The sequence below is a fragment of the Rhinolophus sinicus genome, chromosome 4 (genome assembly GCF_057876585.1).
Source record: "Rhinolophus sinicus isolate RSI-liver-muscle chromosome 4, RSI-T2T, whole genome shotgun sequence".
Taxonomy (NCBI): Eukaryota; Metazoa; Chordata; class Mammalia; order Chiroptera; family Rhinolophidae; genus Rhinolophus; species Rhinolophus sinicus.
Window position 1 is genome coordinate 29,326,583 of NC_142504.1, and position 27,725 is coordinate 29,354,307.

General features: G+C 39.8%; 1 protein-coding gene across 1 annotated transcript in view; it reads left to right on the top strand.

The window, feature by feature from the left end:
• COL28A1 (collagen type XXVIII alpha 1 chain) overlaps nt 1–27,725 on the top strand; it is a 152,582-nt gene that overhangs the window by 101,400 nt on the left and 23,457 nt on the right. The window contains exons 28-31 of the mRNA XM_019729778.3: nt 18,670–18,738; nt 19,306–19,386; nt 19,476–19,511; nt 26,702–26,738. Of these exons, the coding sequence (XP_019585337.3) occupies nt 18,670–18,738; nt 19,306–19,386; nt 19,476–19,511; nt 26,702–26,738 (223 nt within the window). The remainder of the gene's footprint in view (nt 1–18,669; nt 18,739–19,305; nt 19,387–19,475; nt 19,512–26,701; nt 26,739–27,725) is intronic.

Here is a 27,725-nt window from a genome sequence, read left to right on the forward strand (position 1 = left end):
GTTGGCACTTAATAAATATTTGTTTAATGAATGAACAAAGTAATGAGTAATTAAATGAATGTATGGAGGTTCTATAGGGGATGATGGTAAAGTTGTTTGTATATTATTTAATTCAATAAAGATTTATTGAATTTCATCATTACGAGAACTCTAAACATGTAAAATTATATATATATATATATATATATATATATATATATACACACACATATATATACATTATATATATACATTAAATATATACATACCCCCCCCCCCCCAAATCCTCATGTTTAATAGTGGAAGTACCTTACTTACATTGGTACTTGGTTGACCTAACAGGTAGAAGTGTACCTGGAAGTGCTGCATTTGGCTTTCTTGAAAGTATATCTTTGTGATCAAATTATCTATGGCCACAATACAACAGGATCACAATGAATGCTACAAAAGGAAATGTACTTGTTTGATACCAATAAGCCAAAGGGTATTGTATCTCATGTTTCTTTTATATGTTCAGTAGATAATCAGAGTATGAAAACGATAAATCCTTGATTTGTATAATCTAGATCTTACTTTTAAAGACTTATAGATCAAAGAACTAAGGGGAAGGAAACGTAACCTACCATTGCTTGTCACCAGACCAGGCAATCATTATGCAATGTTGTTACTTGTTCCATGGTCCCTTTAAGTTAATGACTAAATTAGAAATAAATGAGACCAAGTGCTATCCAGTTATTAGATTTTCACAACTTTGTAGTGTTTACCAGGAAGTTTAAGCCTTGGAAATGGACAGATTTTCCTGTAAGTTCCTATTGTTAGAGATGATATTTAAAGAGTAGTACTAACACATTCATTATCAATTCCTACTCATTGGTGTAAGGACGGTGAGCTTTTATAAGTTTTTTTGGCATATGCAGTTATGCCTTTAAATAGTGTCTTTTAAATTTCAAAGGAGAAAATAGATTTTTAATCCATTAGAATACTAGTCTTCTGAAAGTTCTCCAACTGGCTTCTGTTGGTTTTAAAATAACATCTGATGAGTCAATAGTTCCCATTGTGATTATTATGCTAGTTTTAGAAAGAAATAAATCTTCCCCAGACCTCAATCTGTCCTTCCTTCTTTAATTACCTTACTGTGGTGATTTCATAAAGTAAACATTTGCTGTATTTTCTTGCTATGTATATACTTAAAAAATAGTGCACACAGACTCTTCGCCAGGACTGAGATGAGTAATGCTAATGTGCCCTTCAAAATAGAATCTGTTTTTGTTCTGCCTATAAGAAAAATAAGTTTATGTACAATTTTTTTTTTTTTTTAAATCAGATCTTCTTTCTGCTCAAAATTAAGGATACTGACACCAATATTCCATCCTGGCTAACTGTATAAAATTTTATTTTGGCAGTTCATTCCGTAAGTATTGATGGAGCATATGTAAATAATGCCAGGCTGTGTTCTAGGTGCATGGGATGTATCATGAGCAAGAGACACAGGTTCCTGCCTTTATGGAAATTGCATTCTGTTGGCAATAAATATAATAAAGTTATAGTGTATGTTTGTAGATGAAAACTGCTATGGCACAAAAAAGGAAAGTAGGGTAAGGGGGAGGTGTCGTGTCCAGCGCAACACGGGCAGTGAGAGAACGATAAAGGGCGGCAAAGGGTTAAGACAGAAACAGAAGGCAAGAGATTTATGCACTAGGGGCCAAGGGTCTCCCAGCCTCAAAGGGCTGAGAGCCCCGAATCAGGCCACCCTGTGGCTTTTATTGATGTACACACAAGGAAGTAGCATTGCTTTCTCCACGGTCTGTGAGTCTCATACATCATACCAGAAAACTGATTCAAACCAATGACCCTTGCTGCAAGCAAGGCCGGTACCGAAAGTACCATGATGTATTAGTAATTGTTGTATGCACCTCTCCAAGGGACAAAACCTTTATACTGAAACTTACTGATAAGACTACATGGAGAACTGATGTTATCACATCATTGAATCACTTCCAAGCAGGTTGTGGGAAGGAATATAGCCACAGAAGCAGAAGCTCTCCTTAGACGGGGGAAGGTGCAGATCTATGCCCACCTCTATCAACCCTGTGAGTTCTCCTGATGGCCCCTATGCGACTGTGCCTATCTTAGGTTGTTCCTCCCTTGAGGAATCTCACCTGTCATTGGCTGACCAGCCATCCTTTGGGGCCAAACAGGGAGACATAAGGTGCAAGCACAAAGGTGAAGCAAAGTCCCTGAAAGGATCTGTCTCACAGACTCTTCTTTCTTTAGGGATAGGCACGAGGGGACAGATGGGTAGGCTGCTGTGTGACAACAGGGAGGGAGGGTTGTGATGAAGTTTTAAGTGGAATGGCTTCATGATGGCATTTGAGAAGCGACCTGAAGGAGGTAAGGGAGGGAACCTTGTGGGTTTCTGAGGGAAGAGCAGCAGCCAGGTAGAGAGAGAAGCTTGTGCAAAGGCTGTGTCATGGTGGAAGGTTCCTGGTACTTTCAAAGAAGAGCAAAAAGACCTGTGTGGCTGCAGAAGAGGTCAGGGAGGTAACACCAGTGAGGTGGGAGAAGAACCAGCTCCCATAGGCCCTTATCATGACTGGCTTCTCTTCAGAGTGAAGTGGGGAACTCTTTTCTGGGTTTTGACTAATAGCATGGCATAGTCTCACTTACTTTTTAAAAGAATCACTGTGACTGCTGGACTGAAGATAGACTGTAGCAGGACCAGGGTTGAACTAGGGAGGCTATTCAGGAATCCAGGAAATTACAAATGGCATTTAAAAATCTAAGTTCTATAATCTAGTTCACATAAATTTAACTCCCTAGGAAGGATTTCTATCTAATGGCCTGTGTCCAAAAGCAGAAACAGCTAGTAGAAAACATTCTGACAAAATTGATGCCAGATATACAAATCTGATTGCAAATCTACCAACTGAATCTTAAGTCTTGAACCATACTGAACGGTTCTTTATCTTTATATCTTGACTGTGGCACAAAAGTGAAAAAATCTTAACCCTAGATACAGTTTCCATTATGCATTTAGAGAGAACAAAGGTAGAATTTTCCTCTTTTTTTTGCCTTTTTCCCTTTCCTCCCTATTTCTCCTCAATCTATGATCATTATATATGGAGACATTATAGGTGAAATTATGTGGTTCAGGACATATATATATATATATGACAGAAGTACCACTTGTTGTAACCTGACTTCCCTGCCAAAGTCCAGTAAAAGAGGTGTCTGCCTTCTATTGGCCATTAGAAAACTTTCTGGAGTGTACTTCTTAATAAACTAAACCTTCATCCAGAGTATGATGTAAATGTGAATAAATTTCCCCAAATCTATTTTATAATTTAAAAAACCTTTATATATTTTTATATCAAGAACATACATCTAAAGAGTCTTTAACATGTACCCAAAGAGATCAGCTTCAAAAATTAGCATGACTCCATATGATCTGGGCACCCAATCTCAAGTCGTCTTCCCTCTCAGCTCTCAAAGATCTCGTCCTCCTGAAGGCTTTTCAGTTTCTGGTGAAAGCCATGTGCCCTGACCCCAGTGTTTTAGCATGTACTGTTCCCTCTTCTTGGAGAAATCCCTTTCACCGCCCACTTCCACAGGCTCACTCTTACTCTTGTATGTCAGGGCTCATACGAGGTAGCACTTACTCCAGAAGCCTTCCCTGTATTAAACCTGCATTCCTTTGTGTTTCCATGGCACACTGCCTAATAATCCCCCTCATAGAACTTCTCATTTTATATTGTATTTGTTTTCCTATCTAAACAGCAGATCTGTGAACTATGTGAGATTAGCAGATATTCTGTGTTTATTTTTTTTGGTTTTGTTTTTTTTGTATCCCGTGGATCTAACATATACCTGGCCCACATTAGGTAGCTAATAAAAAAATGAATGACTCCTGTCTGTATCATTCTCAATATTTATTATCTTGCCTATCTTCCAGAGCATTCATTTAACAAATATTAACAACTACCATGTGCCAGGCATTGGGGATAGAAGTGACTGTGATGGCTAAAGGACCTGTACCTGGAGACTGGATTCTATAGAGTTTTTATCTGCATTCCCTTATATCCATTTAGAAAAAAAAATCACAACATACGGTGGAGAAGAAAATAGGAACCTATGGATTGACTGACTCTATTAGCTCTTTACCTTATAAAGAATAAGCTGGCTTTTAAAAATATTTTGACTTGATATTTATTTCACTAACAGTAAAAACTACAAGTCTACGTAGTCTGAGTCTATAAGCATCTTTATAAAGCAGTTTTCTTTCAATCTGAGACATCTGCTACACACATTCTCTCATATGCCATCTGAGTAGTGCAATGCGTTTGTGTTGAGACTATTAGAAAAAGAGCGGAATATGTGATGGCACTGGGAAGTAATAAGACTAAATCCATATATCAGACACCAAAATGAGCCCATTTCTTCTGAGCCACAGAATACGTGTATTTATAATTTACCACTTCTCATTGCATAAGATATTAATGTTACTGCAACCAGCCTTGATAAGAAGCAAAATGTCCTCAAGTTTAACCTTGGTTACTTTGCTGATGAAACCATGGACTGGAGCTAAATTCTAATAACATCAGCCAATGTGGAAAACAAACAGTTTCCTAGAGTCACCAGCTATATTGATGGTAGATTCTAAAGTATGAATTAAGGAACGAAAGACTCAGGGCAACACTTCTCCCATTGGGAGAATCCCTTCACCACCTGCTCTTGCTTATTTTGTCAGAGACAATCCCTTATTGGCCGTGTTCTTTGTCCTCCTTCACTCTGCATTCCTAGCCCTTACATTCCATCCTTGATGTGTATCTTCCATACTTTCAACTATAATACATGCGTAAACATACACTTGTTTAGTACAACAGCCTGTAAAATTATTCTATACATAATTTCCCCAACTTCTCCCTGTGCCCAGTTAATAGAGCATGAATGGTCTTCACAATCAATAAAGATTTACTATATTTTTAACAGCTATACAGTAATCCATTACATGGATGTAACATAATTTTATGTTAAAAAGTGGAGTAGAAGTTTGGGGAGTGGGTAGGAGGAATTGGGGCCAGTGGTTAATTAGGAATTTGGGCTATGACCCTGGGGCTAGTGTACTGGAGGGACATCAATGACAGGAAGGCCGGGGTGCAGTGAATCATGAGGTGAGATGAGAAGCCATTAAAGGGCTTTGCACAGAGAGGTAGCCCGACATAAATCATGTTTAAAAGGATGGTTCTGGCAGCGTGTAGCAAATAGACTATGAGGATACAAAGACAAAAAGTTGCGATAGGAAGATATTGCCAAACTACAGGTGACAGATGGTGGTGGTTTAGCCCAGGGTGGTAATGGTGGTTGGAGTCTGGATTGGCTGTGAGGTGTAAAATAAAGGAGTTAAAGATGGCTAAGACTTTTGGCCTGAACAACTGGAAGGATACCATTTTCTGAGGTGGAAGAGATATAGGAAAATGGGGATGGGTAGGTGTAAGAAATCAGTTCTCATAATCTGAAATTTAGATATGGACATGTAAAGCTAAACCTCCAGTGAAGCTATTAAGTAGGTATTTGGGGATAGAAATCTAGACTTTGGAGGGGAGATCAAAACTAGAAATATAAATCTGATTTAATAATATAGAGATAGTATTTAAAGTCTTGAGAGTGGAAGAGAACAGGTGGGGGGTGAGTGTAGAGAAGATGAGAGATCCAAGGACTGCGCTCTGGGCCCTCCTGCACGTTGCATGATGAAGAGGACATAGCAACGGAGACTGAGAAGTGGTCGCGAGTGGGGTAGAAAACCAAGAGGAAGTTGTTCCCAGAAGCAAGAGAGGAAGCGTTTCAATGAGGAGGGTGTGGTCAGCTCTTTCATTGCTCATTGGGTGAGAACTGAAAATAGATCATCGGATTTGACAACATGGAAGTCATTGGTGACCTTGACAAGAGCAGTGTGTACACACACACACACACACACACACGCACACAGAGAGAGAGAGACAGAGAGAGAGAGAGAGGGAGAGAGAGAAGCATATGGAAAAGTCTTAACAATTGATGAATTTGGGTGAAACAAATATGGGAAATATTTGTATTATTATTGTAATTTTCTGTGTTTGAAATTATTTAAAAATAAAAAGTTTTAAAAAAAGATAATGGTGAGACAAAAAGGGAAGACAGAGCATATAGGCAACATGTTTGAAAAGGGGAACACAGAAATGGAGTAAAGGAGTAATACGTGTGAGATGAAGGAAGTTTTTATTTAAGATGGTATATTGTGTGCTGATGGGAAAGACCTAGTGAACAACGGAATATTCATGATGCCAAAGAAAAAGTTGTTGTTAGAGGCTGCCCTTGGGCTTTTGAATTAGAAGGGGCTTCTATTAACCCCCTTCCCATTCAACATAAGGGTCTGTTCTATGACATTCTAATGGGCACCTGGCCATCCAGGCTCTGCTTGGACAGGGAATGGAAGTATTTTTTCCTTGTTTGTTTTCCAATGACTTATTACAAATTAAAGAAGCTTTGTTACTTTTTAAAATGAAAATAATGCGTACTTGCATCAAATCCAGATACTTTATAATCATGCAAAGTTGTGAAAATCTCCTCTTTCCCCTTCAGTCCTACCCTATAGAGGTTGTCACTGTTTGCAGTTTGGTGTGTAGCTTCCATATTTTCAACTACATGTGTAACCATACACATATATAGCAAAACAGCCTTTAAAATCATTCTATACATAATTTCCCCAACCTCACCCCCTCCCCAGTTAATAGACCACGAATGGCCTTCCAAATCAATACATAAAGATTTACTGTATTTTTTTAACAGCTACATACTAATCCATTATATGGATGTAACATAATTTATATATTTCTCTACATTAAATCATGCTGCAGAGAACATTCTTATACTTTCCCATACTTGTCTTAGTATTTCCATTTCATTGTGTTTTGAAAGGCTTATCCCATTACTATAATTGGTAGGCTTTACTTTCCTTCTTTACACTGAACTGAAATCTGCCTACCTGTGAATTTTTCTGCTGTTGCTAATCCTTTGATGTGGTTCTCTACTTCACTTTGAGCATGAGTCCAGGCTTATAAAAATTTGTGAATATAATTTCATTATACATACAGTTGTGTCTTTTACTGCTAAACTTCAACTCGGGTGTTTCCTTGTTTGACACAGCATAATGCAATTAAACCAGAGTTAACATTGTTAATAACTGGATTTCTTGAAAGGTGTGTTTTTATAGGAGACTGAAACTTTGTGGATCTTTCCACATTACTGCATTCTGCTTCTTGGCCTCAGATATGCCAACCACATTTGGGTGTTCTGTGGTCTATCAAGGCGAACTCTTAAGTTATCATTGAACAGCTTATGACGACAGTCTAGAAGAGTTCTGCAGGGGAAATCAAGAGAAAAGTTTCCATAGATGAGGACGTTCTGCCCCTCTGAAAGTGGCATTTGAATTGTCAGGAATAGTTCCTATCGTGTTAAGCTGGAACCACACAGGTCACCAGCTCCCGCTGTCCTCACACCCTTGACAATGGCTGAAGTGGCCTGTGCAACCTTCAGTGAATCAGCAGTTTTTTAACATGAGGTAAACCCCTTAACTGCTTTGTTCACCTATACCCGAGGCCAGTGCCATAGTAGCTACTACTAAAGTGGACCTGGATTCAGCTCCAGACTCCAGGTCAGAGGACCTTCTTATAAACACCACCTTCCGTTGACCCACATCATGAAATTGCAGCTGGCGCTTTTCCCTGCATCTCTATGTTGTTATCTCTTTTCCACATCAATCCCCAAATAGGTATCATAAAATTTGCCTCATATTCACCAGAGAAGCACCCAGGTACCTGTGGGGGTTTGTGAGGCTAAATAAGACAGTGTTTAGGGAGCAAGGTCTCTAGGCAACCTCTACCAAAAAAGATAGCCCACCTCCATATCCACTCTCTCTAGCTCAGTACAACATGCAGGAACCTGAAATAGGTACCTGGGAAGATAGAAAGGTAAATAAGATGAAGTGCCTCTACTTTGGGAGTTTAAGATACATAGGACAGAAAGGCTGTGAGCATCCAAACCTTTTAGGAGACATGGGCGTGGGTTGGTATGGGGTATTACTCTTGGCTGGGGGAGGGCGGGTCAGGGGAGACTCCTTGGATGTGTTTGGTGGCTCAGACTTGCCCACGAATGCAATGAGGGTATTCAGGGAGCACAGACAAGGTCAGAACACAAAGGAAAATCCTACACCTGGAAGACTGAGTGGTGAGTGAAAGAGGGAAAGCCAGGAAGAGAAATATGGCTGAGTGGAATTTCTGTATTTGATAGATTTGTTTCTGAAATGGCTAAAAAGTGGAAGGTCTAGCAAGCAGATATCAGTGAGGCCTGGAGCTTAGATACTGGTGTAAGACTGGGGATTAGACGGTTGGACATACACAAAAGTAAAAGTAAGGGACCAAGACAGACATCTACCTTGAGGGCACAGACAGCACCGAGAGAGAGAGAGAGAGAGAGAGAGAGAGAGAGAGAGAGAGAGAGAGAGGGAGGGAGGGAGGGAGGGAGGGAGGGAGGGAGGGAGGGAGGGAGGGAGGGAGGGAGGGAGGGAGGGAGGGAGGGAGATCAGAGTTTTGAAAAACAAACTGACAATGAAACAAACAAACCACTCAACACGCAGGAGGAAAACCAGGAGACTGCTCTGTGCAGGTGGCAGCAAAAGGAGCATTCCCGAGTTCCCGGGTTCCCGGTCTCTAGCAGAGGCAACTGCCATAAAGCCAACCTTGTCATTTTGTATCTGTCATTTGTAGTGCAAGTATATTCAAGTTCCATGCAAGATATTCATGAAATGTGGCAGGTTTTACAGAAGGCTCTTAGGCAGAGTGGCAGCACAAGTCCATTTATGTGACTGAATCCAGCTGGTAAAACCCCTTGAAGCCATGATGCGCTTTGCACTATGACCTGTCAATGTATTTAATTCTAGCACTTGTACTAAGAACCATGTTGTGATCTGAAAATGGGACTCAATTCTGTGAGTGGTTTAGAAAATCCTAACAGTGAGCATGTGTCCACAGAGCATTCCAATAGTCCAGATAAGTGGCGTGACTGTGGCTGAGGTCATTTGCAAACAGGCATGCTACTTGTTCAATCAGTTTATCCTCTGCCAGTAGATATAAACAGAAAAATGGAGGGGACTTAATGGACTTAAAGCTTAGGACGAATGACTGAGGGCAGATATGCCCACACTGAGCACTTTTGGCTATGACTGTTGTGAGCTGAGCGAGGCCAATTTGGACACTTAAATTTGTCAGATTCCGTACGATGACTCTCAGTAGCCTCTGAAGGGTAAATTCGGTGGGAGTTACCTGCCTCCTCCTAGGCAACCTTGCTATTAGGTGGCATGTTTTTATTAAAGCATGGGTCAGACAGAATTCTAGCCTAGGTTCAGCTACTTATTAACAAATATGCACAAAAACATACACTGAATGCTGGTCCAAGTCCCAATTCTCTCTGTTTAAGTGCTTGAATAAGCATTTCACATAAAATGGTCACTCTGCGGCAAATATAACAATATTCTCATGATGGGACCAGTTAACTTTTTAGTAATTCTTCATTACATAGGAAGCAGCTATTCTGAATGAGTTGTAGAATTAGGGTGCTCTGCCAAGAGTATTCGACTGGGGGGCTCATCTGGCTCTTATACCCCTGCAAGGGGTAAGGTACCTGTAGGGTACAACATTTTTAGCCATCCATGTCTTGAACACACCTTATTTCCCCAAGGGTATATTTTTTCTATCATGTCTCTGGAGCAAATTCACATAGTAATAGTTGAAACACATGTCTTTGAAGTGTGGACCACTAATCATGGCATTTCAAATGTTAACTCAGCACCCCTAAAGTGCCAATTAAATTAATGTGCACGTGCACGTACCCACACTACTGTCTAAATGGGAAGTATATTAAGGTAAATGACACAAAATCTAACAATTATGTCACTGTTCGCATGAATAGATAAAAAGCTACTGGGGGTTGGCTGAACAGTGTTCCCCAAAGATGCCCATGTCCTAATCCCCAGATTAAACTGCTGTATCAGACACATGTTAGGCTATCTTAGTCTCCATTAGAGAATGTTAACATATCAAAATAAGACATCAAATTAGAAGAATTCAATTCCACGAAGGAAAGGGTTTGAAAAAACGGGAAGCTCTTGAGTGATTTTCAGGTTAGAGATGAGGAAAATTCCCTGGGTTCTACTTTATGCCGAGTCTAACCGAGAAATGAAAATCAGCGAAGTCTTTGGAGGTCAGCTTTGCAGTCGGAAGACAGAATTACTGTTCAAAGCATTGCCGTGAAATCAGATACAATCCAAGATGATGTGGAAGAAATGCAAAAGCCTTGGTTTTATCATTTATATGCTTGCTCCCAAGGTTATAGAGATTAAATAAGAATATGTCTTGCTCTGTGATGACCTAGCTCGGTCCTTCCCCCATAGGCACACGATACGTGGTAGTTGCTAGTTACAACTTGCAGATTGTTACGATCAGAACTTCAGGAGGAGATAAATGCCAGAACATTCGGTTGTTCCAGGAATCCCTGGATAAGTGCCTTCTGTGTGTACAATTATATGTACTCTGTAGGCCACTTGGAAAATACCACTTTCCTTCTAAAGTGTATGAGTTATGCCCATGAAGCATAGGAAAAAATCCCTTTCAGTACAGGGTGTTCCCTGCATTCCTGCCAAATCCCGGATGACTATTCAAGGCAGGTCACTGCGACTTGCTACCTCTACCATTTATCCACTAAACCAACATCTTCCTACAATATTGGCTTCTTTTGTCAAGTTGGCAGAAGGCCACCTGAATAAGCTTTTACTCTCCACTTTGAAAATGTATAATTCCCCTGGTTCCTAATTAGCAATACTCGAATCACCATCAGAAAGGAAGAAAGTCAAACAAGGAGAGAGGCAGAGGAAAAAAGGATAACTTAATTTATTCTAAGATGTTTTGGGGGCCAGTACAAAATGATTGGATTGGGTTTAGACTTTTACTGTGGTGGCAGGATTGCATCCTGCAAAAAAAATTTGGTACAAAAGTAAAATGCTTCCTATTCTCATAGCTTCTATAGCAAGTGCTCTCCACCTATAATGTTCCCGTTAAACGACCACTGGAGATTAGCAAGAAGTTTCCTTTGTTTTCAGTATGTAACCAGGCCTCTGCAATTTCTCAAATGGGACAGCAAATCTTAATGGAGGAGAAACCCAAGCTTCTGGTTGAGCTGGAAATACTGGGGATATCTTTTATAGTTTTGACTTTAGCCCTTTTTCTTTTAGCAAGAAAGGAAAGTGATAAGGAAGAAAGCAGCTCAACAGTAAAAGGAAAACAATAAAAGGCGTAAAGATAAAAAGGGTTTAAAGAAAAAATATGTGTTTCACTAAAGTGAACCTGGGGTGGGGCCAAAAATCCCATTTAGGTGTCATCGTTGGGTTTTTTCTCTTACCTTCCACATTTCAGTCTGAGGCAATGGGCAAGTACTGAAATTCTAGAATAATTAAAAAATAATAATAATTCCCCCAATAGTGGACTTCCTAGTATTCTTTTGTAAATGGGAAATAAGTATCTCTATGTTCTACATAATTTTCTCTATTATTACCTGTGAGATAATAGAGGAAACGTTAGAGGCATTAACTTGAACAGGAAGGGAAAAGGGTAGCTGAGGGCTCCCTTGCTTGCTGTGCATTTATGTCACCTGTTAGCATTTACATCACCCCTGCACAAAGTCACAGCATGGTGGGAGATAACCAATATCAGGCTTATAAACTGGCTATGTCCAAGTAGGACAATGCTCCTGCTGGTTTAAAAGGTTGAGCTGAAGTTGGTATGAGTATAAATCCTGGGGCAACAGGCTGCTCATAGCCTTGTAGGCCTCCTGAATTCAAAGAGCAGAAGTTGTCTCTGGGAGGATAGAAACACACAGCTGTGGCTTTGCGTTAGGTCTCTTGGTATTCCTTTAGCCTATGGGTTTTCAGTCTTTAGGTAGGTAAAGTACCTGTATGCTCATACGCTTCAGCTTCTCTAGCACTGACAGATTATATCTTTTGGCAACCATTCGGTGCATGCATTCATTCATTCATTTTATATATTATTTTAATTTTAACACGTTGCGTACGGCAGTGTTTAAATCCCTCGTGAAGATTCTCGTGATCCGTACGCAACGTGTTAACGTTTATTTTGAAATAATTTCAGCCTTACAAAAATGTTGCAAAGATAGTGCAAAGAATTAATTACCATATACCCTTGAACCAGATTTCTGAAATGTTAACATTACCATATTTGCTTTATCAAACTCTGTGTGTGTGTCTGTGTATACACACCATTATTATTTTTCTGAAACACCTGAGAATAAGTTGCAGATACAATATCCCTTTGCCCCCAAAGTAAAAATACTTTAGTATTTTTCATACAAACAAGCACATTCTCTTACATAACACAGTAAAATTATGAAGAGCAGAAAATTGTTACAAGCACGTGTTGTTTAACGATGGAGATATGTTCTGAGAAATGCATCTTTAGGCGATTTCAGCACTGTACAGTCACCACAGAGTGCATTTACACAGATTGTATAGCCTACGCCTCACCTACGCGCTATGGTCCAGCCTATTGCTCCTGGGCTCCAAGCATGTACCACTTGTTACTACTGAGCACTAGGCAACTGTAATGCAATGGTAAGTATTTGTGTCACTAAACATATCTAACCATAGAAAAGGTCCAGTCAAAATATGGTAGAAGAGATTAAAAATGGTGCGCCTGTATAGGGCCCTTACCAGGCATGGAGCTTGCAGGACTGGAAGGTCCTCTGGCTGAGTCAGTGAGGGAGTGTGAGTGTAAGGGCCTCGGACATGACTGTCACTACTGTAGATTTTATAAACACTGTCCCACAGCCCTCGCCCTGCCTCCTTCTGAGACGGTCTGAAATAGAACACTGAAGCTGCCAGTGCTGCTCCAGGAACAGGGATGTGGGCTGGACTGATGGGAAATATCGAGGGGAAACTGACTGGGTAAGATACAGATCGCCATAATAGTGACCGTCAGGAGGGCGTGAAAGGCAGCTCGAGGATCCGTAGGAATAAGAAATCAAGATGAGATAAAGGAACATAGGGGATGGTCATGCCAATGTGGTTTTGGCTATGGGATGTTAGAGCAGTGGTCAGATTAAGTAAATTTGTGGTGTTCATAATAAGGAGAGTGTTTAACTTAGAGAGAGTGAGAACTGAGGATGTAATATTTTGACTTTGGAAGTTTGTTTTTGGTTCCATTGACCCTGTCAGGCACAGAGGGCTCTTTCTGACATTGAATCGATGGAAGAAATAAAACGTATCTATGCTTTATATCATGACAACCCCAAAATATTTCCAAAGTACAGGGACAGGCTGGCTCCACACAACCACAGAAAGCTTTTGCTAAAGCGACAGTGGCACTTCTTGTTAAAAAACTGCTCCTCTGGGCCCGTGTCCTGTACGGGAGCTTATGTTCTCAAGAAAGACTTACAGCAATGTACTCTGAAGGCCATGCTAGACCTGGGAGGGCTGTAGCGCCCTCTGAATAAGTTGTGCTTGGGGTACAGACTCCTCTGTACTGAAACAGGTCAGTGTCTGACTGATGGAGATGGAATCCGTGCCCTCAAAATGAAGGTGCTGTGAGTGAGAGGGAATCTGTTGCCAAGCCCCACAGGTATTGCTCCCATCAGAGAAGGAAACATTCCTCCTGAACCACATATCCTTCCATTTCTTACAGGAAATTCAGCTCCACTATAATCTTATGGGACCACCATAGTGTATGTATGTGGTCCGCCCTTGACTGAAATGTTATATGGCATATGACTGCTGATATACTACTAGTTAACCTATAGACCTTATTCAGTTTGCCAAGTGTGCCATTCATTCTTTTTCTTTTTAAAAGAAAAATTTTCATTTTTTTTAGTAAAGGATTGGATTATATACAGAAAAACTCACCTTTCTAAGTATATACAGTTCTACGAGAGCCAGCAAACACACAGGAGGCCTCTAGTGGTCTGGGCTGACTGCTTTCCTGACCTTCCCCAAGCTGGGGGGCATCTCTCAAGTTCTGGGCCCAGGATACGGTCCTGCAGGTTTTATTCTATTTCCTTCTCCCAGCTGCCATGGGTTGTCATCTGTGCCCTAAAAGTGACACTGTTTGCTACACGTCCCCCAGCACCTAAAGGTTTTTGTCCCATAGAGGGCTCTGTGCCTTTCCCTGGGGGACTGCTGTTGCACCCCCCAAGACCTGTATCACTAGGGAGCTTTGGGACTTGCCCGTCTCCATTCTCTTGAGCTCTGGTGAGGTCCCCAGAGAAAAGCCTGTGAGTAGGTGTGAATTTCCCCTGTGCCTGAAGCTCCCAGGGGTTCTATCCCCTCATACCAGTGACACTTAGCTTTTAGCAATTTGTTAAAAATGTTAGCCGAATTCTTCTCACCAGCTTGGATGACATCTGGCGTCTCCAGCAGGGAAGTGCGTGCCAGTGTCCTATCTCTCCTCGGAGGAGCCTGTGTTTCCTTATATTTTGAGTTAGCTGGTTGCCCTTCAACCACAGCTCCGTGATGTGTTCGAGAAAAGTTGTGATTTCATAGATTAGTTAGCATTTTGTTGTTGTTTTAGGAATGAAAGCAGCCTTTACTAGTTTTCTACATCTTAAGCAGAAGCGAGACATCCATTTTATATTTTTTGATCATCTATACTTTGACCTTACTGAGAAAACAGTTGGAAAGAAACACTGTTGTTTCCTGACATATCAATAAGGAAAAATAAAATCTATTAAAATATTCAAGTAGTTGTGCATTTTTCTTAAAATTTCTCTCCCAGAGAATAAGCAATCATCTGAAAAACTAAAACAATCACGTCTTTAACAGAACAGAGCCAAGAATGGGCTATAGTGGTTAAGAATCTGCGTTTGACATTTGGATTTAATTATACCTTCAGACAGACCGGTTCTTTCCTGCAGGTGCTTTTGACCCATGCTGAAATCATTGGCTATCATTTTCCTGACACTTGTAAGGGGGGCAAAAAAACCTGATTGGATAGCATTCACCTCTGCCAAGCTACGGCACGGACTTACTTGCTAAAGGCTTTTAGCAAGAGAGTCTGCTCTGAAAGTTATAGAAAGCCTTCAAGTATTTTGAAGGGAAACTGGTGGTTCGAAAGGAAAAAAAAGAAAGCCTTTATTATAGGGAAACCCAGCTGCCTGGAATAGCTACAGTGTTAACAATTATATATAAAATATCTATATTATAAATAATGAAAAATAAATTCCTGCACATGGAGCTGATTCTATCATGATAATTGGCTACTCTGAGGTTTTGCCTTCGGGCATATAGTAGCAGTGAAGCCACAGTAGCTTTTACCTTTGTTAGGAAATTATGTCATTTCTTAAAGGCACTTAGTCAAAAACATCTATTGAACATTTTCTATATTAGCTGCTATAGGAATCTGAAAGGTTTTTAAAAGCAATAATTATTCTGAATAATTGTCAGGAAGATATTGAGTCCTCTCTAGACCCACTTCGTCTAAATGTATAATCCCCAGTGATAATTCACCATCACACCACCATCCCAGCTCCTCTGTCCTTTGGGGTTGGGACTGAAAAAGAAATCACAGATTTCTTTGTAGTATTCTACCATGAACCTTTAATCTCCCTTACACCTGGCTAGGAACCCTCTTGACACCTCACCCAGCAGCCTCATTCATCTCCTCGACAACCCAGAACTACCTTTAACCAGGCTCATAGTTGAATGAAGATGTCCTCATTCACCTCCACAAAAAAACAAACAAAAACTTGAGAAATCTAGTTTATGCCAAGTGTCTAGTTTTTGCCAAAGTGTCATTTATTGATACATTTTTCTTAAAAGGATACCATTCTTATACTTTTTGTGTTGTTTTTTTTAAAATTTTCTTTAATTAGAATAGAGAATAGGAGACCTCAGGCAGGTTATCTTCCCACTGTCCTTCACATCACTTTGGGGACTAGCCACCTAGTCTGCATGTAGGGAGTCCCTTCTATCCCTCAAACTCAAGATGAGGCTGCAGAGCTACACCTCGTTAAGCATGTTTTTCATTAAGTGTCGTGAGACTTGTCTGTTATCCACACATCTCGCCTATTCCTTTTCATTACACCTGTGTTAGCAGTGCAATCTTTGGAAACAACAGATTTTTCTCCTCTCATTTCTCCTGCTTGGATCTCCAGCTTGGAATCTGAGTGTGGGTTTACTGTTTTTGGCTTATTTAACTGGCACCAATCCCTATCCAGGGTTCTGGGGCTGCTAACACCACCAAAAGACCTTTCCTGGTGGGAAAAGACTCTTCTCTCTTGACTCTAAACTGAATAAAGAAGACCAAGTACCCCTGCTTGTCTCCTCTAACCAACTATGAGAGGGGGCACTCCTTCTTGAGTGGTGAGTCTCCTCAGATAGGCCTGGGACATCCATGCACAACACCCCCTAAACACTCGCTGTGGGTCCTCTACGCTATGGCATTGCGCTTGGCACAAGGGTTATCATGGTGAACAGACACTCAGTGAATGAGTTCTCTGCGATCTGGCCCTAGTAAGGAACCTGTTTTATGTCCTCTAGGATTGAATTGAGGAGGCAACACTGTAACCCTATACTTGACGTTCATTTAGAAATACAACATGGCAGAGATGAAAAGGGCCTAAGAGTTCAGCCAAGCCAACTTGCTGTGGGGGGCTAGGGATGGGTGCAAGAAAAACTGAACACTTCACTTCAGCAAGAGAATCTCCACTTGTATTCATTTTATTTTGCACTCTTCTGTATAAGATATGGTTTAATGAAAGAATTTCCTCCTAGGGATGTGTGCAAGTGTGCAAAGATATGTAAAACAGTATTCATTGAAGCATTATTTACAATAGGGAAATATTGGAAACAACCTAAGTGTCTATGACCAGGATGATAGACAAATTGTAGTCTAGTTATTTAATGGAATACTGTATAGCAGAGAAAATTAACACACTAGAACGACACATATGTTCACAGATTTCAAATAGACAATGCTGAGATTTGAAATACAAATTGGATGCATAAATAGCACTTATTTGACATTTAAAATACTAAAAATAATATTGTACATTGTTTTAGAATATACACATGTGTAGCTAAAGCATGAAAACATGGATATGAGTGATGCATATCAACTTCAGAGAGGTTTCCTCTCTCCTTTGGGGGACGGGATTGGCTATACTGGGGTTTCAGTGGTATCTGCAGTATTTCATTTTTTTAAAATGGTGGGGTATAGGTGAATGTTTGTCTTTTTCCATATAAATTTTGTGTGTCTGAAATATTTCATGATAACACTTTTAAAAAGAAAGGGTTCTGTTAATTTGAAAAAGCTTGAAAGCTCACGAGCTAGGACGGGGCTGAGGAGTACAATACTCAAAGTTACAGTGGTCTCCAAGTACGCCTCTGTGGCTCCTCCCAGGAGTAACCATCTAAAGCCCACACCACTTTCTGGGGTGGTAGCTTTCAAACCTTAGCAAGCCTGTGGCAAAATGCGTATTTTACTCCCACCCCCATCTTTGATTCTCATTTAGTTGTTCTTCTTATTAAGCATACCAATGATTCTAGTGGGCATGGTCAGGATACCTTTGAGAAAGATGCTGAAGGTAAGCAAATCAGATCCCAGGAGCCCATGATCCTTCCAACCTTGGCCACAGACACATTGCCAACAATGATCTAGAGTTAAGTAGGGGTTGCGTATAGGATCCAAGTGGCATCAGTACTATGACTTTGTGTACTCATGAGTGATTATTCCTGTTTCACGCTCAACATTATGAAAACACTTGAAACCTGTGTGGTTTGGGGGGCAGGGGTATGGGGTTAGGAGATAATATTAGAATATGGTGGGGGAAATTAAAAGCAAGTCCTGAAATGAAAACATTTTTATTTTTTTAATTAAGGGGGTACTCAATTTAGATAAATAGATTCGTGTTGCTACAAATTGTCAAGGATGGAACTCACAGTATGTGGTGAATTATATAAACAATTCTTTGGCATTAATTGGGGAGAGGTGCTATTATATCCTCTTTCTTTCCATTATTACGATAATACATCTAACATATCAAAACATTTAGAAGATTATAAAAATCACTATTACTATCACAACTATTAATTAACAGCTGTTTGTTATTTGTGACCTGATTGCTATTTACCTTCATAGTTTGAAATCAGCCATGTGGGAATATTTACACCACAAAAATAGGCAAATTCTATAAAGCACTGCCTTACTTCTACTCCACACTCGGAGGTTAAACTTTTACTAAAAAAGCATTGAGCCCATCTAGATAGATAGATAGATAGATAGATAGATAGATAGATAGATAGATAGATATAATACATATATACATATATAATTTGTAATTATATATAATTTAGTTTAAAGTTTTTATTTAATAATTTAATTTAAAATTATATATATATTTATTTATTTATTTTATGTGTGTGTGTTTGTATATATATATATATATATATATATATATATATATATGTATATATATATTTCCCCCAAATTTAGATAATGTTATAATGCAGTTTTAAAACTGGAAGTACATATCTGATTCAAAGAATATTCTGAGTTGTCTTGGAAAACTAACAGGAACGTCCCTTTCTTATACTGTATGTAGGGGGAGCAAGGACCTCAAGGCTTTCCAGGGCCAAAGGGCACAACAGGCCGTGGCTTCCCTGGCCAGAAGGTAAGTATTTCAGGACCTTAAAGAAATGCTTGGGTTTAGGATCTCAATAGCTTAACTTGAACTTTGGAACAGCTCTCATATACTTGTCACTCCTTATAACTCTCAGAGGAAAAAATCCATTGGAAAGGGAATCCTTTTGCTTTTCCTTTCCTAACTACGCACGTGCTTACTTTATAAACTCTCATTTTCATCATTCTCAAACACCAGCTGATAAAGGAATAAATTCTTACAACATAACATGTTGAAGATACCAGGTAACTCAGGTATAAAATTATGTAATATTTGAATTTCATGAAGGCAGTGAGCTGATCCAATAGAATCTGAAAGTCTCTTCACTTTGAGATCTCTGGTTCATCAAGAATTGGATTATGGTACGTGGGGGGAATGTAAATAATATGCTCCCAGTTGTGTTTTGTTTTGTTTTTGTTTTTTCCTATCATACATTTGCATCAACAAGAACCACAGGTCTTCAAGAAATACCAGTTAAAAATAAACCAAATTTTAGAGTTTTTCTTATTTGGCTTTAAAATTCACATTCTAAATTTATCTTTTCATTATATTATAAAGGGGGAGCACGGAGAACGGGGCGATGTGGGAAAGAAAGGCAATAAAGGGGAAATTGGAGAGCCCGGATCTCCAGGAATACAGGCAAGAGTGATTTTTAAAGTCTTCCTGTAATGTTTACACATTAACTAGCTCCAACCGATACTGACTGTTGCTCTCCTTCCACTACGCAGGGGTTACAAGGATCAAAAGGAGACCAAGGACTTACAGTGAGTAGCAACCCTAGAAGCTAACTGAGGGTTTGTGCTTGCAAAATTATTACATTCGTGTTTTAGCTTTAGAAGTGCGCTATTTAAATGACAGCACTGCTGCAAGCCCAGGGGACACTGAAATGCACGAGGTAATGAGGTAACTGAACCGGAATGTGAGGGAGAAATAACGTCGGGCAGCCTCATGGTGGAGACACATGACAACTCCCCTCTGATCCCTGGTAGAAATGGTGACAAGGAGGGGAGCTGGTTACACAAAGCCACATTGACCAAATGACTTTTTATTTTACTTGAGCCTTCACATCTCAGAAAGGGGGCTCTTTCTTCCTCAACCAGTTCTTTTAGGAACTGCTCTGAGGAGAACAGCAATCACAAAATCGGGGTTACGTTTATGTACTGATTCCCTTATTCAAAGATTTATGAAGTATCTACAAACTTTCCCCTATTCTCCTCCCTACACCATTGCAAACAAAAGCCAACTCTTTAAAGTTCCACAGGGTACAAAAGCTCTAGAATTTCTATAGCAAAGTCTAATTCTTCCTTTCTGACTTGAGGGCACTATATCTCCTGGAATGCAGAAGAAAGAGGGACCTTCTCTTTTTTCCCTTCTGATTGTTCGGTGGGTCATGGTCTGGGGATGCTGGTATTAGGTTCTATGCTGGGCAAATCCGGGTGTTAGGGTGGTGTGAGTCCACATAGTAGAAGTGACAGATGAGAGCTGGGCATGCGTCAAACAAAACCGAACACTGTTTTTGTGTGTGGCCCTTCTGTCTTTTTCTCTTTGTTCATTTGCACCACAAGTCAGACACCCCTGCCCCGATGTCTATGGTGTATGAAGCAGTTACAATACAACAATTCTTCCCCAAAAATATCAGGGGAGAGTACATGTAAAATGCCCAGAGGAACATTTCCTGTAGGCTTATATCCTCCCTTGTATTCCAACATGAGGAAGGGAACTGGTTTCCTTTATCCATCCATGTGTTCATTCATTTCACCAACATTTATCGGGTGCATACTCTGGGTCAGGCTGTGAGATAGATACCAGCGAGTGCAGATAGTAACGAATAAGAGACTGTGTCTCTGGACTCAAGGAGCTTGCAGCTCTGTAGAGAGAAAGACAAGCAAAGGATGTTCACCTATAGTTTGACAAATGCGATGATAGAAGTAGATACGTGGGTCCAGAGAAGACAAAGTGATGTATGATGATGTTTAGGGGCAGATAGGCTTTTATGTCTTAAGCTGAAGGTTTTTAACAAAGAGGCGGAGAGCTTAGAAATAGGGATGTCATCCTTGGCTTTCTAGATTCTAGAAAAAAGGGACTCTCAGGAAGCCAAGAATTAAGGAAAAGAGAATTTGCATTCAATGAGACTCCAGTATGTGATGCACCGTGTTAGACTCTTTCACGTCAGTACCACCGTAATCTGTACTGCAGGATGTCTGCAAGGGGGCCCATGCTTGGGGGAACCCACTCTGGATCTCTAGTCCTTCCCCAGCTGCACCCCTTCCCCCAGGTGAAGAGTCCTCGTGGGGGACTAGGGGGCAGCCATTCTGAGCACATGCCTCCTCTGTACCACACTCTGGATACACAGGATCCCAGAGTTGCTGGCCGAAATGCCTTTAGAGAGCTGACTGTACTGGCCTGTATGTGTGGGGCCCCCCAGGAAATGGCCTGGGCAGCTGTTTCCGGGGGCCTTGGACAGAGCTTGGAAGTGAGGACTGTGCTCAGCCCCTGAATGCTGGCCAAGGCCCCGTGCAGTGCTGGACTAGCAGGGATGGGGTATGATAAGCAGGGGACAGGCGGTGGCCACAGGCTGTCTTACTCAAGACCCCACAGTAATCCACACGACAGCTCCATGAGGTAGGTAGTATTATCTGCACTTCAATGAAGACATGCAAAGAAAGTTTGAGCAATATGCCCAAAGTCACTTGCTAGCAAGTAGCAGAGTCCTCACAGCCAGAGTTGGCTTGTCTGAGGCCACCTCCAGGCTGCTGCCCTACGAATGCTGTTCATGGCAGGCTCTTTCCTCTCCCCACCCCCATTCTATCCTCATCAATTACATTCGCAAACAGCTATCAGTTGCTGATTCGTTGCAGACTAACAAATTTCTCTTTTACGAGGCAAATACCATTGATGGAGTTCAATATTTTAATAATTCACACCAAATTGCTTTTTAAAAAGATGGTTTCTCTACCTGTCCCTTAAATGTTAGCATTCCCCAGTGTCTGCCCTCAGTCTTCTCTTTCCTATCTCTAAACTGTCAGGGAGGGACAGCCATTAAAGACAGGGGGTTGTAGAGTTTGAAAAGGCTAATTTAATATCATAGTAAAGTTGTATGGAGAATTTTTAAAATATTGTTTTTATATTATAAACATAGGAAAGAATATGTGTAACAAATGGGGAGGGGGTGGCACACTGGTAAAAAAAAAGGGTTGAGAAGCCCTGCTCCATACAACCATGTTTCCCCGAAAATAAGACCTAGCCGGACCATCAGCTCTAATGCATCTTTTGGAGCAAAAATTAATATAACACTCAGTATTATATGATATATGATATGATATTAATTATATTACATTGTATTATATTATATAAGACCCGGTATTATATATTATATTATGTTATATTATACCTGGTATTATATTATTATATTATTATATTATATTATTATATTATACCTGGTCTTATATTATAGTAAAATAAGGCTGGGTCTTATATTAATTATTGCTCCAAAAGACGCCTTAGAGCTGATGTTCCAGCTAGGTCTTATTTTCAGAGAAACACGGAATCTCATCTGCCATCCCAGTTTCACTGGCATTTCTTATATCTGCCTTCAGCTTGAACTGCTCTTCTGAGCACCACACCTTACATCCTCTGCCTCCTGGGCATCTACAGCTGGATGTCCCATCCATGCGTCACACTAGGCCGGGCCTAAGCCTAGACCAGTGTTCTTCATTCACTCTGCCCCTGCCCTTATTGCACTCTCCCCTGTCTCAGACAGCACACCGTAAGCATTTGGCTCCTCCTAGATTCCATCTTCCTCCTCAGCCTTTCTTCCAATTACTCACCTATCCCCTTCATTTTCACTCTGAAATGTCCCTGTAGGCCAGTCCTTCCCATCCATTGATACCACCACTGCTTTCTGGTGTCATTTCCTTTGCCTGAGCTATTTAGGAACCTCAAACCCATCTACTGGTTGCCAGGATCATCTTTCTTAAGTGAAAGTGTGATCAGATCTCTTCTTTGTTTAAGGCCATGTGTCTTCTCACCACCCAGGAAAAAGTCCACACTCTTCAATGTGACACAAAGAGTTCATCTGTCTTCCACATTTCCTGTTATTCTTTCTGCCATATACCTTGAGTCATAAGTTTACTCAAGTACAGTCCAATGCATTGTGCTTTGTCCTCTGCCTAGAATGCTCCTCCCCCTTCCCCCACCTCATCCTGTTCAGGGTCTACGTACCTGAACCACAGCCCCACCCCACTCTCCAACCCTTGGAGTTCCACGTAGACCAACATGGTTCCTTGGCTCCAATCCAACAGCACAGCACTTACAAAAGTATGTTTTTATTTGTCTTTTTCTTACTAGACTATGAATCTTTTGCGAGGTATAAATTCGATGCCTTCACTATTGGCAACACATAACCAAAGTAGTCATTCAGCAATTTTAGTGGAAAGAATGAAACTATTTCAGGCACTTAAAAGTAAAGAATATGAGAAAAAGATTCATATACATATATGACTACATGAAGCATTTTAGACCTGGTTTTCCCATCAAAGCACATTGAAAAGAATTAAAGTGCAACTTTGATATATAAATTAGTCTTACAAGTCAATAAAAGACAAACAGCCTAATAGTCAAATGGACAAAGGACATACAAAGACTATGTACAAGTGAATACAACTTGGAAACATGTATATGAAATAAAATTTAGCCTCCTTAATAATCAAATAAGTACAATTTAAAACAATGACGTGTTTTTCTTTATCAAATGGCAAAGATTTATATAATAATAATAAGCAGTATGGTGTGTCTAAAATCAAACAGGGTTGCTTGTATACTGCTGGCAGAGGAGTCACTACTACAACTTTTCTGCAGGGCAGTTTGGCAGTATGCATCAAGAGTCTTAAAATAAGGTGTCAGAGGGGGACTGCACTTATTGGGGGGGTCACTTCATAGATTATATAAATGCCTAAACACTGCACTATACACCTGAAACTAATATAAAGTAATATTGAATGCCAACTATAATTATATATATATATATAATATATCGTCATAGGATGTAGAGTACAGCGTAGGGAACATAGTCAATCATACTGTAACAGCTATGTACGATGTCAGAGGGGTAGTAGACTTGGGGGGGTATCTCTTTGTAAGAATTGTAAATGTCTAATCACTATGTTGTTTTGTACACCTGAAACTAATAAAGTAAACAAAAGAGAGTCTTAAAATAGCCATGCATTTGACGTCAGTAATCAAGTTTTTCAGAATACTAAATAATGTGGGGAATTAACTGATACAACATTAAGTGAAAAACGATAACCATAAAACTTGATATATAGTATTCACTTGTAAAAATAACTAAACATAAATATATAAATATATGCATTTCCCCTTTCTAAATATACAATATAAATATATAAATATATGCATTTTCCTTTTCTTGAAACATTCTAGTTCCAAATTTATTAAATGCCTCTCTGTGACAAAACATGATTAAGCCTGAAAAACAAAAAAAACAAACAAAACTGTTGACTCTCTCTTTTTATATAATTTTATTAATTTCATACTGAGAATTCTTTTTGAAAGTTCTTAGAATTATTGGCTTCTACTTAATTTACAGTAAAAAATTAAATTAAAATGTCCTGAATAGTCCCTATATATCATCTTCACCCTAATTCTGTCATTATAGATTTTTTTCTTTAAAACTTTACTTATGCAACTGTTAAATTTTCTTTTCTTAAATTAGGTCTACTGCTCCTTCCTGTTAAGATTTTCTGGGCTTCTGTTGCTTTCATATCTTCGGTTAATTATCCCTGTCACCTTCCTGTCTTCTGCAAATGTAGAATCCTGCCTTCTATAGTTTCATCCCAGTTACTTGGAAGCATACTACTGAGGACAAAGCATTGGCAGACTTACTTCTGGTACCCAGCTCCTCTTGGGCCCTCCTGATGGAGCTGATGGGCAGTGGGGCCAGGAAGGAGCATTCAGAACATGGGCACACTTCATGAAAGAGCCAAAGTGAGAGTATTAGGAAACTCAAGAAATTGGGGAGTGGTACAGAAAAAGAGGAGGGGATACAGTATAGAATATACTTTTTACAGTATATTCTATACTGTAGAATATACTATACTGTATATAGAATATACAGTATATACATACTATACTGTATATTACAAGAATATACAGTATAGTATATACTTTTTGCCCTGGTGCTTGTCTTGGTTGCTGAGTACATCACGTATGAGGTGTGATCGAACAATATGGTGAATGTTTAAATAAAAAAAATGTATTACAATAAAAGACACATTGCCATCAATCCCCCTCAAAATATTCCCCTTCGCTTTGAACACACTTATCCCATTATTCTTGCCACTTTCTGAAGCAGTTCTGGAAGTCCTCTTTCTTTCGTCTTTCATCATGACAATGCTCCATGTCACACATCATTTCTGGTACGGCAATTTCTGTCAAATAGAACCATTACGGTGTGTCCTTATCCACCTGATTCACCAAATCTGGCACCATAGGTTCTGGCTTTCCCCCAAAGTCAAAAGACCGTGAAAGGTAAATGTTTTGAATCGATTCAGGACACCAAGGCAGCCATGACAGCACAAGTAAAGATACTAACAGAAGAAGACTTCCAGAAATGCTTCAGAAAGTGGCAAGAACAATGGGATAAGTGTGTTCAAAGTGAGGGGGAGTTATTTTGAGGGGAACTAATAGCGATGTGTCTTTTATTGTAATACATTTTTTATTAAACACTCACTGTATTTTGTGATCATACCTCATAAGTGAATACATGCATGCATTGCCCACGCCATTGTACCTAGTACAGTAGCCCCCCCTTATCTGCAGGGAATATGTTCCAAGACCCCCAATGGATGACTGAAACCATAAATAGTACCAAACCCTACATATACTATGTTTTTTCCTACATATACATACCTATGATATAGTTGAATTTATAAATTAGGCAGAGATTAAGTAAGAGATTAAGAACAATAAGTATTATAATAATAAAATACAACAATTATAATATACTATAGTAAAAGTTATATAAATGTGGGCTCTCTCTCTCTCTCTCAAAATATCTTGTTTCACAGATAGAAAATTCACTCTTAGCATGGATCTTAGCAATGTCAGCATACAATTTTTTCTTTCTTTAAAAAGTCAAGACCCTGCACTTTTCAATTCAAGGAAGCACTTTATGGCTTCTCTTTGGCATGTCTGAACTGCCAGCATCACTACTCTTGTGCGTTGGGCCATTATTAAGTAAAATAAGGGCTTCCTGAACACAAACACTGGGATATCATGACAGTCAACCTGATAACCGAGACTAAGTAACCCAGGCTACTAAGTGACTAACAGTTGGGGAGCATACACAGCGTGGATATCCTGGGCAAAGGGATGATTCACATGCCGGGCAGGATGGAATGGGATGCCAGGAGCTTTCATCTCAATACTCAGAATGGCACACATTGTAAAACTTATGACTTGTTTATTTCTGGACTTTTCCATTTGATATTTTCAAATTGCGGTTGACCACAGGTTACTGAAACCATGGAAGGCAAAACCACAGATTGGGGAGCAGGGGACTACTATACTTTGTGGGGCGAGACTCTGTGCTAAGAGCTCTGTGTGCTTTAGCTCGTTTAATCCACACCACAGCCCTAAGATACAGATATTGTTAGGTCACTTAATGCTCAAGGTCACACAGCTGATATGTGGTCAAAATGCTGGAGCCACAATTTGAACTCAAAAGTCTGAGCTGTTACATTTCGCAACTCAAACACATTTCAGTTGTGATATATCATAGCCAACTTTTAAGCTCTGTGCTATTTATTTTATTTTCTGTAGTGAAAGAATTAAATCAAATGATGCAATGCTGACTGTAATAAGACAGATATTTTATGACTATAGGAAAAAAATATTGTGGTCATACAACTAATACATTTTCCTTTTTTTCCTCCAGAAAGAAGAAATTATCAAACTTATTGTTGAAATATGTGGTAAGATTTGCCTATCAAGAAAAAAAACAACAACACATCACTTTAACGTACCAACCCTGCTATGTTCTGTGTATATAGCTCATAAGAAAGTTAGAAGTGCATTTGAAAAGTCAATGGGAAAATGAAAGAAAGCAGTGAGAGGAGCTGTGGGAATTCTGATTTAAGAAGAGAAAATCTTCTTTCTGGGGTGGGTAAGAAGTGTGAAGATACATGCCTAGAGTCTATGTGCAGCCAGACTTTCTCTAAGCACCGCACTCATTTATACTCAGTGCCATTTACCTGAGCTTGGGAAGAAAAAACAACAAAGGAAATAAGACTTCAGGAGCCTAACTGGTATTTGAATATAGCCTAGCTGGTGACTATCATGTCTGTTTTTCCTGAAGCAAGAAGTCTTTCTGAATTTAGTTTTGAGCACTGTTTCTAGAGTGCATTCCACTTGAAAGGCAGGAAGACAGAGTCAGGAAGTCATTTTACTTCACAACTATACCTAAATGCTTCGGGGCTAAATATATTAGACTTAGTATAGAGTTACCAGAAAGAGGAAGTAAAGAAAAGAGATTAGCCAAAAGGCGAGAGATGAATGGAATAATGAAGACAACCTTCTGTGTTGAAATTGGACAGAGACAGGAATATCATTGTTCTTCGATACAGAGAACCGCAGAACTGGCTTGTCACCCAGAAGCCTTCTGGACTTTAAGAACAAACCTGTGACTGTGTGTGGTGACGGGCCAATTTAGACATGGTTTCTGAGTTCTAGAAGCCCTGTAAAAATGGCACCAATTTCCACATGACTTTCTGTGGTAGGGTTGTGGGGCAACATGAGGATATGGATAAACCAATGGAACCCTGATAATTCTTTTGGCCTGGTGACTCTGGCAACTGCTTTGAATGATAAGCCCTAAATAAAAGTTGTTTATTAACCAGCATTCTCATTACAAATGATTTTATAGTATGAATGGATTGCTGGCCTCTTTGATAAGAACCACC